This window comes from Gasterosteus aculeatus, chromosome Y (genome assembly GCF_964276395.1).
Source record: "Gasterosteus aculeatus chromosome Y, fGasAcu3.hap1.1, whole genome shotgun sequence".
Classification (NCBI taxonomy): Eukaryota; Metazoa; Chordata; class Actinopteri; order Perciformes; family Gasterosteidae; genus Gasterosteus; species Gasterosteus aculeatus.
Window position 1 is genome coordinate 17,627,602 of NC_135709.1, and position 11,435 is coordinate 17,639,036.

Here is an 11,435-nt window from a genome sequence, read left to right on the forward strand (position 1 = left end):
TCTCTTACCACAGCTATGCCGATGACACCCAACTAACTCTCTCCTTCCCTCACTCGGACACCCAGGTGGCGGCTCGGATCTCTGCCTGTCTAACTAACATCTCTCAGTGGATGTCCGCCCACCATCTGAAAATCAACCCCGACAAGACTGAACTACTTCTCTTTCCCGGAAAAGATTCGCTTACCCAGGACCTGACAGTCAACTTTGGGAACTCCGTACTAACGCCCACTTCGACTGCTAAGAACCTCGGCGTCACACTCGACAACCAACTCTCCCTGACTCCCAACATCACCGCGACAACGCGACCCTGTAGATACACGCTCTACATCAGGAGAATACGTCCCCTTCTCACTCACTCAGAAGGCAGCGCAGGTACTGATTCAGGCTCTTGTCATCTCCCGCCTGGACTACTGCAACTCCCTCCTGGCAGGTCTCCCTGCCACCGCCATTCGACCTCTGCAGCTCATTCAGAATGCAGCAGCTCGACTGGTCTTCAACCTTCCGAAATTCTCCCACACTACTCCACTCCTCCGCTCTCTTCACTGGCTACCGGTGGCCGCCCGCATCCAGTTCAAAACATTGGTGCTCACGTACCATGCTGTGAATAATGGATCGGGTCCAGCTTACATCCAGGACATGGTCAAACCCTACATCCCAACCCGCACTCTCCGCTCTGCATCTGCAAAACTACTCGTCCCTCCCTCACTGAGAGCAAAACACTCGACTAGATCTCGACTCTTTGCTGTCCTTGCGCCGAAATGGTGGAACGAGCTCTCTGAAGACACCAGGACCGCAGAGAGCCTTCACATCTTCCGCCGCAAACTAAAGACACACCTCTTCAGACTCTACCTCGACTAAAGACTAACAAATTGTAGCACTTAAATTGTACTTGTAACGTCACTCATCTATAGCAAATTGTAAATTGGCTTATTTAAGGAAATTGCACTTTCTTGTTTCTTGTTCTCCTGAGTTTGTACCCTATGGTTGAATGCACTTATTGTACGTCGCTTTGGATAAAAGCGTCCGCTAAATTACATGTAATGTAATGTGTTGATTTTTTCTGTATTTAGGTCCACTAGTCATGATATGTCCAAATATCTTTAACAGTTTTATAGTTAAACACATTATTTTTATCTATTTAATATGCATAATCCATGTTAGGACTGCAGCAAAGCCTGCTCATTGATTTAAGTTTCGCTCCAATAGTTAAAGTTTTTAATATAATTGTTTTGGTAGATTACTTTTGAAGTTGACTTGAGAGCTATTGACATGTGTTACTTCTGAAAATACACTTCACATTTACCTTCTATTATAGCTCCAGTTTACTTTTTTCTAAAGTAGTTTGGGCTCATAGTTACTTCTCTCCATGCAGTGTTAACTCAGTGGGGGGTTTGGTCGGTGGCACAAGAGCCAGAACACTGCAGAAAGAATTACATTTCAATGGAGAGAATGTCCCGGTTCGCTGGGGTCATTGTATCTCAGTCCCATAACCTTTGACTTTGAATCTTTGACCCTTGTCTAGATGTGTTTTTATTGGAACAGATCCTCTCCCAAATCCTGCAGGATTCACGACAGAGACTTTGTATTCAGATGAAAACAACAAGTAGCTTCCTTTGTGCTTCTTTTATAAACGTTTCTGATTCCTGATTCCTGATGCGCTTTAAAACGAGTTTAACTGAAGCGTATTTCTTAAAGGAAACTTTAAAAAGAAAACCTTTATCTATCAATTTGATTTCAACTTTCCATTTGGGTTAGCGTTATACAAATCACAGTATCTGCAAGTATAAGTGAAACTATTACATTATTAGGAGAAAAAGGGACATAGTTACATCGATAGATTACACCAAATAAGAGAAAACATACAAACTAAGCTTCAAACCGCAGAGATTGTTCATTTATGGTGCTGCAGACAGCGTATATCCTGATCACACTACTGAAGCAGTAACACCAAGCGTGAACATGATATTCATAACTTTCAAAGAATATACCGTCAAGCTTTGTCCAAAAGCTTTTTGACCTTTTGACCCGAACCTCTGATCGGACATGGCATAATATTCTGTGAAGGGATTGATTACATTTCAATAATCATCTTAATTCCAAAAACATAAAAAATATTCTCTGTGTGTGTGTGTGTGTGTGTGTGTGTGTGTGTGTGTGTGTGTGTGTGTGTGTGCGCGCGCGCGTGCGTGTGTACACACTGTCCCTGCACACCGGGTGAGTGAGGAGGAGCCGCCCTGAACTGATGGAGACTTTCAGGGGAGGTTCCCTGTTGACGGAAGCAGCCCTCACTGACGCTCTCACTAAGCTAGCCTGCTAGCAGCTAGCTGGAACAGCTTCCTAACACCCATTGGTGACGTCCAAGACCAGGGGAACAACTCTAATCCTGCGATATCCACCATGGATTTGAATGTTATCTTGTCGCAGCTCGAAACCGTCGGCGAAGAGGACGTCGAGGAGTTGCTGCGGCAGTATATTCGTGAGGTAAATCACGGCTCCGCGTCAACCATAACAAACCGCGGCGCTAGCGTTAGCTGGCTAGCCGGCTAGCTAAACAAATAATCGTCTTACCCGCCGACTAAGCTACGACGCCGCCAACCGTTTAACGTGAGGTCAACGAGACGCTCGATGCGTCCTTTAAAACAACGACGCACTGGTGCTGATGGCGCTAAAGCTCACGTTACTTCACTGGACACTTGGCGACGTTAGCACACTTTAGCTGTTTGAGGGAGGTTACTTAAGAACTAACGACATCCTTTTTTGTTTGTTGAAGAGGCTCGTGTGTATTTACAATAAGGTCCGAGTTGTTCGGTGTCCACAATGAGGATCTGGTGTGTTTCAGAATAGACACACCTTCAGTTTCGACCCGAAGGAGGAATCCCTCCGCATCGTAAGTAGCGGTTCATCGGTTTATCGGTTTAGGATCAGGACAGCCCGGTCACGTTGTCATCTACCGTTTGTTAATTCCAGAAGCTGTGCCAGAGTGTGTTGTCAGTTCTCGGGAGGCAGGTGAAGCCCGGCTGTCAGAAGACATGTCTGGAGACACTCCGCATCCTGTCCAGAGACAAGCGTGTCCTCGCACCTGTGGCCACCAGGGAGGGCATGCTGATCCTGGGAGGGATGGCGAGGATGAAAGCTGGGCGGGACGGCGGCAATAACCGGATCGTCTCTCGGGAAGACGCCCCGTCGGAGGAGGAAGAGGAGGAGGAGGAGAGGGTGGTGGTGGTGGAAGCCCTGAAGTGCCTGTGCAACGTGGTGTACAACAGCCCCGCCGCTCAGCAGGTCAGCGTGGACGTGCAGCTGGCGGATGGCCTCTGTGCCACCCTGCGCACGGCCCGCACGTGGCACCACGAGGTGGGCCTCTTCACGCTGCGCCTGCTCTTCCTGGTGTCCGCGCTGCGAGCCGACGTGAGGGGGGTCTTGAGGCGAGAGTTGCGCGCCGTGGCGCTGCTGACGGAGGTGCTGGAGCACACCCTGGGCGTGAGCTGGGTCGGGCCCTACGAATGCGCCCGCCCAGATCCGCAGGCCGTGGCCATGCCCGCCGAGGACAACGAGAGAACCATGGAGGCGCTCAAAGCCTTGTTCAATCTCACGCTGTCTGACACCGGTGAGAAGGTGAGTGGGATGAGGTCGCACGTCACGAGCTCGTCATTCGGGTTTGCTTTTCCTTCTTGTTAGTTATTCATCTCTATTATTAAGTGTGCGTTCTTTCTCGCTCAGACTTTCGTTCAGTTAACGATAACATAATGAATTCAATGTAAATGTGACACGGATTCACTATTATCTTGATTATCCACATTAATCAGCCATTAATCAACAGCATCCCACCTCCATAATAAGATTTTTTTTTTAATTAAACCACAATGGGGAATGTTTTGAACTCTGAAATGCGCATTGCTTTAAAATTTGTTGCTCCAAGGGCAACATTATCTCATTTCCTTGTGTAAAGGTTAAAGCAAGGTAACGGTTGGCTAAAGGACAGATGAGAATAATAGTACAGAAGCCTTGGCGTTTAGAGAATTCAAACAGAACATCTCATTGCTGCAACTCTGTGTTCTATAACAAGTGTTTATCAGCACTCTGCCATCAACGAATATATTATTCACACCTTTGCTTTTCCTACTGTGGCAAAATGCCTCTTTCATCGGCTACACACATGCCAAAAGTGGTATTATCTTATCCACGAATGAAACGGGAAGATATTTAGTAAAATAGGATTCTAGAGCATAAGTCAACAATTACATTTGGTTGTAATTGATGTCATCCATGATTTAGTTATCGTGTAGTAGTTTGTATCTGAGGCTGATTTCTGAAAATTACTGTCAAAACATTTCATGCAATTTTGACTGAAGAGGAGACATGACTGCAAGTGGTGCATCTGACACAATGTAAGTCTTCGTGACACCAAAGTTTGAGTTTTTAGTTAGACCCTACTCTGCACTTTGAATCCGTAGAAATCCAAACTTCTTCTTCCTCAATTTATCCCCAATCTAGATTTAAAGCTTTGATCTCAACCCATCCCTTAGCTCTCCTGTTTTTTCTCCAACGGGATGTTACCAGTGTGTGAAATTCCCTTTGTCAATCCAGGGGTCCCATCCAGACTCACCATAGACCTCCAGGATTTTATGGACGTAGGCCAAGGCAATCAACCAGGCTATACACACTATGCACACACATTATCCCAGGCCGACATATTTGCCCAGGCAAATATGCTCCGCAACAGAATCCACACAGTGGAGTCTGACACACGGACACAAGATACGTGTGCTTCCTTTTACTTTATGCATCTATGCATGAAGGAGATCTTACTTAACGAAATTCTACACAAGTAATGAACTATGCCTTCTCTTTGAAATATGTTTCACACTTGATGCTACTTAGTTCCTATTTTTTAACCATAAATAACCATGATGTGGAAGCGTAAAAACAAACTACTTCTTTTCAGGTGGCTCAAAGTAACACACGTTTTTCTAAACAACACAATATTTGTTAAGATAAATGGCCAATATTGAACATGAAAAATAATAGTGACATTGGGTGTCCCATGTTCATCAAGCATTTCCCACACAGGTTGTAGCGGAAATTTTGCAGTTAAGCGCTTGCTTTCTATTCCCCATCGTCGTAGCTTACGTTTTCTTTTAACCTGTGAACAATTTAACTGCATTGGAATCAGAAGTGTTGTACATCCTTGATTTATTAGGAAGATGACCACCATTTCCGACTCATTGCTGCCATCTTGTGTCATCTATTGATGCTGAAGACTGAGACCGAGAAGAAAACAGAGGAAGCACACAGGTCAGAAGTCTGTTCTTCACTCTCTTCACAATATATATGTTTTTGAATCCCTTTTAATAACTATACTACAAACAGTGAATCAAGGCCATCGCCAACCTGTGGGACACTTGTTCTGCTGTCACCCTCTGTGATTTGGGGGGGGGGGGGGGGGGGGGGTTGGAGCCTTGTCGGGTGTTTCATCTTCTAGATGCTCTCAGCTGTTGTAACACAGTGGCAGTATCTTCTTCTCATAGTGATTTAATGCACTGAGAGACTGAGATTTGAACAGTGTCATGCAAAGGAGATGGATGTTTCTCTTGAGCTGTCGAGTCACTGGATGAACCGTTCATGGCTGTTTGGTCCGTTGACCAACCTAACTATGGTTTTATTTCTTTACAGACATGATCCGTTTTAAGTGGAGCAGTGGGAGTGTGGATGCATATTTTTTTTAGAGAAAACAGCCTAACACATTAAGATCCCATCAACGTGTCTGAGGCTCGGATTATAAACACAAGAATGTTTGTTGAAAGATGTTCTCTTGGTTGTTTGGTGTTATATTAACCTTTTATTGTGCTGTCCAGCTACTACAGACACCAGCTTTTTGTCCCTTCAAATTTACCCTTTATAGCAGAGGTCTTCAACCTTTTTCAAGCCGAGGTCCCCCAAACTGATGGCGAGGTGGAGCAGGGACCCCCTATTCTACAGAGTTTGGTCCGCCATCTTTTATTTTTGAGCTTCACGCTCTTTAGACGTGAGCATAAAGGCGACCTGATTGGCTGGAGCCTGCGCTGTCGTATTCGCATGAAAGGAGCAGTGAGTGAACCGGTGCCCAGCTTGAGAGCTGCTGAGGGAAGCTGAATGTGTGTGTTGCGGACTGACAGATAACGTCTTCTCCATCAATTTATCCGTTCGCTTCAATATGTTGGATTCATGTTAATGTGTAGTTAAAAACCTCTGCTTTATAGATGTTCTCCATCATGTATAATATTTCTCACTACTCCTCTCTAGTTGGCTGTTGCAGATTTTTTTTTACACAAAATCAAAGTATATTAAAGCCAAAACTTGGTCAACCTTAAGGAGATTATTTTTATACATCTGCAGCCATGCCATCAACCTGCTGAATAACCTGCCTGTGTCCTGCCTGGATGTGTTAATCGACGTGCCCGTCCAGGGTGGACTAGAGATGTATGGTGGAAAGAATATGGATGCTGTCCAGATGTTAATAGACTTCATGGAGAAAAGGATGGACAAGGTAACGTTCATCCTCTGTAGCAAATATAAAGAGAGGGCTGCTTTGTGTAGACACTGAAAATTTAAAATACTTCTAGTATTGTGCAAGTGATACTACTGAATAAAATGGACTTGTTGCAACAGGGAAATGTTCAAGCTCATATGCAAACTAAGACACACATATATTAAAATATATTTACCCACATGGAGCGGACATGACGCAGTTTTGTGATGCAGGTCCATTTCATGGCACAATATGACACAACGCTTTGCTGCACGTCATTTAGTTTTTCAGCCACCCATCTTTTCTTTTAACTCATTATTCTTCATGTTACCCGCATGTGCTCCACTGACTAAAACCCAGCCGCAGCTCGTGCCGCTTGTGAAGTGTTGGTGGTTTGTGTCACTCCAAGCAGGGCTCCAACTACAAAGAAGGTCTGACTCCAGTGCTCAGCCTTTTGACTGAAGGATCCAGACAACACAGGGAGATCCGCAGATATATCAAAGCTCAGGTACAGTTCAAAAGACGACAATAAATTCTTTTTTTTTGGCTCGTTTTGAGGAAAGCACTGAAGGCTCCCAGGGATCCCTACCCGATTTCAAATACTTTTATAGCTCCTTGATAATGTGTGTTCTCATTACCCAGTTACTGTGTTTCAAAGGCCTGTGAAAGTGAGACATAATCTGAACTTTTGTTTATTATATCTGCACCTGCAGGTACTTCCCCCACTGAAAGATGTGAAGATCAGGCCGGAGATCGGCACCACCACCAGAAACAAGCTGGTTCGCCTCATGACGCATGTTGACATGGGTGTGAAGCAGACGGCTGCAGAGTTTCTCTTTGTCCTCTGCAAAGAAAGCGGTGAGCAGTGGTCGGATCATGGGGGGTGGCAGAAAATATGCAAATGAGAGATCAGGAATGACGTGTCCAGTTGGGTGATTGCCGCATGATTACATCGGCTCATGATCGCACATGAACATTCGTGTAACAAGCTTTGTCCTTTATCTTGTCTGGTAGTGGACAATCTGTTGAAGTACACCGGGTATGGAAACGCAGCAGGACTCCTGGTGGCTCGAGGACTTCTCGCAGGAGGGAGAGGAGAGACTCAGTACTCCGAAGATGAAGACTCTGACACAGAGGAATACAAATCTGCCAAACCATTGTAAGTTCTCTGCAATGCTCTTAGAAGGACCGCTGTTTTGCTCACGGCCGTGTGTTGAGAACCGCTTAGAGGCAATCGAAATTCTCGCCATCTGTGATCTCGCACCTTTTTTTACCTTTCCCGTCTGGTTGCTCGTCAGCATTAACCCAATCACCGGTCATGTGGAGGAGCCCATGCCAAACCCCATCGAAGAGATGACCGACGAGCAGAAGGAGTTTGAAGCCCAGAAACTTGTCAATATGTTTGACAAGTTGTCAAGGTAATTACACACAGAGCAAATAACAATACAATAAAACAATAACAATGTTGACCTGAAATGAGGAGAATCAAAGTTTCCTGCCAGGTCTTCGTGGATTCTTTGGCAGCATGGTCAGTGTCTTCAACCCTTTGGTCAAAAATAATGATAATAATAACAGCACAGTACCAGATTTCAATCAATCAAGACTTAATCAAGATGAACTTTTTCAGTTTGAGCAACTTTCCCTGCTCAAAGTATTCATATCATTAATTGAGCCCGGCTGTGTTTGTGTTGACCTTTCCTCACCGAGCAGAGGCTCAGGTTAGTCGAGCACAAAGCCTGCACAAAGGTAGCGGTGAGCATGCTCCCTGCCAACCGATTCATCAAAGGAGGAATCTTTTGCTGTAGCTGCAGCTTCAATTAGGCCCGGAGCTCCGGCGCGCTGCAGCATTCAGACGAAGAAAATGGAAGCTGCCGGCGCACCGCCGCAGCATCATTACCACAGCCCCCGTTAATTATCGCCTAATTGGGACAGAAAGTCGGCTTGGTTCCTTTTATGTGGCGCATTCAGGCTTTCGACGACGCATGTGCTGGCTTTATTGTTGTCGGTCTGAGGAGTCGTTGGCCGGGCAGGGAGTGGGGCCGAGGCGGATGCACAACCAACAACAAAGCAATCTTGGCGGAACGTGGACGGAGAGGCAGCGGCGAACAAATGTTCAGACATAAGTAAGCTGGCCCTCGTTATTGTTACGCCAAAGAGAGGGTTGAGCTGTAATGAGGCACGTGTGCCCAAGAAGAGGAGGATTCCTTCCCAAAGGCTGCGACTTCTTTATGCCTCCTCCTGACGATGACTACGGAGAGGTGCTTCCTCGGTGCAGGCTCTAAGGAGATCAGTCAGAGCCCTGTAAGAATGCACTCCCCTAACTACTTAACTGGTCCTCCAATTAGCACATATTCTGCTCCCCCACCCATCCACCCACCCATCCATCCCATCTGCCAGTCCTCCGTCACTCCTGAGTAGAAGAGGAGGGAATGTTTTGGCGCTAATTGGGAGAGATAATGTTTCATGTTTTTGTTTGTGTGCTTGTTAGTCCTCAGTGTACCTGCTGAGGTAAACCAGTGATATAAGGCACTGAACTGGTGGGGCGTCTCTGCAAGTTTTAGCAATTCAACTATTATTATTTTTTACCTAAAATGCTGGAAATATTTGCAGAATTGAGAATTTAACTTGCAGTCTCCCATGGATATGTTGAATGTTATCGGAGGAATCAGTAGGAATTACATGGCCATTTATATTTGAATCTCTTCACAAATGAATGCAAATGGAGAAAAAAAAATCTATTAGTGGTAGATAATTCTCAGATGAATAATCTTGGAGGAAGTGGTGACACACAGAACAGGTATAATTGGATTAGGATGAAGGCGCAATAGTGGCTTTGAGGAGATTAGAGTGAGTGCTGATCCTGTAATTAATCTGCCGGAGGGAGGAGGGGGGCAGCGAGGGAAGGAGGACGGCCAGAGAAGGACATGAGTCCTTGAAGGGGCGATGGGGGGCTTCTTGAGTTCTTCATTTGACTTGATCTTGAGTAAAGATGTAAAAGTAAACGCTCCGATGATTCAAAGGATACTGAACAAAGTTATTTGTTTCCCTTCCCATCCAGCCTTTTCTATCTGGCAGCGGGACACCTGATGTTTCTCTTTTTGTGCCCACAGGCAGAACGTGATCCGGCCAATGGGGGTCCGGCCTGACGGAACGTTAGCACCTCTTGAAGAAACTCTTTGTGATCAACCGGAGGACTCCGGATCAGACTCTGACTAGTGCACTTCACATGGAGGCCCAATATTCCAGGCTAAGCCCACTCGGCCCCCAACACATGTGGAACTGTGTCCTAATTTGAGATCTGGACCTTTTTGTTTTTTTTACGGGAAGGTGACCATGACGATGGGTCTGTCAGCGATGAAAACACCGGGCTGAACCGAGTCTGTTACCGAGCAACAGTAGTGGAAGTCAGTCAAAAGATCCACTCGCTGTACCAATACCTCCCAATAAATGACACTCTATTAACTTAAAGATGCAGATATCAGTACAATGTGTCGATACGTAGTCAACGCTACTCGAGGGGTGAGCGACGGGAAAAATGTGGCAATGGATACAAGAATCATTCGCGAACAACAATATGGCTCTATAAACTACCAACGAGTCTCCAAAATCCGCTGGACGAGGTGCGTAGAAAAAGCTGTCGACTGTCCCCTAACTTCCCTGTCTTTTCTATTCTCTCTGTGGATCAGGTTGATTAACATATACATGTACCTTCTATTTATCTGCAAGGTTAAGTCAGGTCTAGTTTAAGCAATGTGTATATATGGTGGCTGGTCATTACGCATTGGGTCTAGAAATGAGACTTGTGGTGATCCGGCTCTGAACGGGGCAGGATGAGTAACGGTGGACTTGATGCGTGGCAGAAAGGGGGCTCATGATGCACAAGAGGCCTCCGTGGTTACTGTTGCACTAAGAGTTAATAATATAATTATTTGCTGGAACACGTGCATCTTACTGAGAGCGCAGTTGTTATGGGTTTGGTAGTGTCACTAGGTTTAAAAGTCATTCCTTCACCTGTGCTTTGGTTTTTCACATTTTTCTTCTTCATGATGATTTTGTCCGCTCTGTATTTTACACACACAAACATGAAATCATTAAACTGTTTAAAAATAATGGGGCCCAAAGGATGGATTCACAGTACACAGTTCAGTGTTCTTTCCTTCCACATATTTTTATGCACATTTTGAATTGCTACATTAGAAACGCTGAAAGAGAGCAATAAAATCCAATAAAACTTTGTCTCAAGTTTATTTAAGTTACTTAATGTGATAAATGGATCGTGGCCGAACTTTTGCAGAGTCGATTATTTAATTTAACTATCATGAATGATTGTCGGTGTCTTCTAAGATATTCCTATGATTGCTTGTGTTTATCTTTGGACATGGCAGCGATGGCAGCGGACAATACAACAATTAAATCGTGCAACACAACAAACTGCTGTTCTCCACCGTCCCACCTCGACTTGTTTGGTCAAAACTCTTCTTCTGCTCCATCGACTGGCAGATTAGACGGTTGGCCTGCAAACCTCATCTATGGCCAAACAGCGCCGTAGCAGCGTTGACCTCCGAAGCGGTTCTTGGAAACGCTTGATTTGCTTTTCTCTTTTTGTGAGCCTTCAGGAGTTTGCTTAAAATAATTGTGAGAAAAATTAATGAAAACAAGGCTTGTGTAGTTACCAGTTTCTCAGAAACCTTCAGAACTCAGGGCTTGTTGGTTTACTGTTGTGAAACTGAGATTTTTTTCCATTTGAAGCTGACCGATCGTGAATAGAATGTTTCTGCCATCACTGCAGTGATTGATCTCTGTTCCATTTTACTTTCACCAAATCTGTATGCCGCTCGATCAGTTCTCAGTGACGGGTCTTTTTCTAATTCACTTCATTTGGGGGGCTAATTTGATATGAATCTGGGTATAAACTCAGACAAACTTGACT

General features: G+C 45.1%; 1 protein-coding gene across 2 annotated transcripts; it reads left to right on the top strand.

The window, feature by feature from the left end:
- The first annotated feature begins 2,120 nt into the window (after nucleotides 1-2,120).
- Nucleotides 2,121-10,736, top strand: LOC120812698 (chaperone Ric-8B-like). Of its 2 annotated transcripts, none has more exons than XM_040168870.2 (10): nucleotides 2,121-2,481; nucleotides 2,840-2,887; nucleotides 2,968-3,612; nucleotides 5,198-5,292; nucleotides 6,373-6,523; nucleotides 6,918-7,013; nucleotides 7,219-7,363; nucleotides 7,520-7,664; nucleotides 7,804-7,923; nucleotides 9,616-10,736. In XM_040168870.2, exons 1-10 carry the CDS (start codon nucleotides 2,398-2,400, stop codon nucleotides 9,719-9,721), a joined length of 1,635 nt encoding a protein of 544 aa, XP_040024804.2. In that variant the 5' UTR covers nucleotides 2,121-2,397; the 3' UTR covers nucleotides 9,722-10,736. The 2 variants fall into 2 exon arrangements, with proteins under 2 accessions (XP_040024804.2, XP_040024803.2); XM_040168869.2 differs by having other exon boundaries at nucleotides 2,190-2,481; nucleotides 6,915-7,013.
- Nucleotides 10,737-11,435: the final 699 nt, after the last annotated feature.

Bases quoted from the DNA above. Each gene is read 5' to 3' on its own strand.
- LOC120812698 (XM_040168869.2), top strand. From the start codon at position 2,398: ATGGATTTGAATGTTATCTTGTCGCAGCTCGAAACCGTCGGCGAAGAG. The intron at 2,888-2,967 runs GTAAGTAGCGGT...TGTTAATTCCAG, and splicing joins AGGAGGAATCCCTCCGCATC to AAGCTGTGCCAGAGTGTGTT. The intron at 7,014-7,218 runs GTACAGTTCAAA...CTGCACCTGCAG, and splicing joins GCAGATATATCAAAGCTCAG to GTACTTCCCCCACTGAAAGA.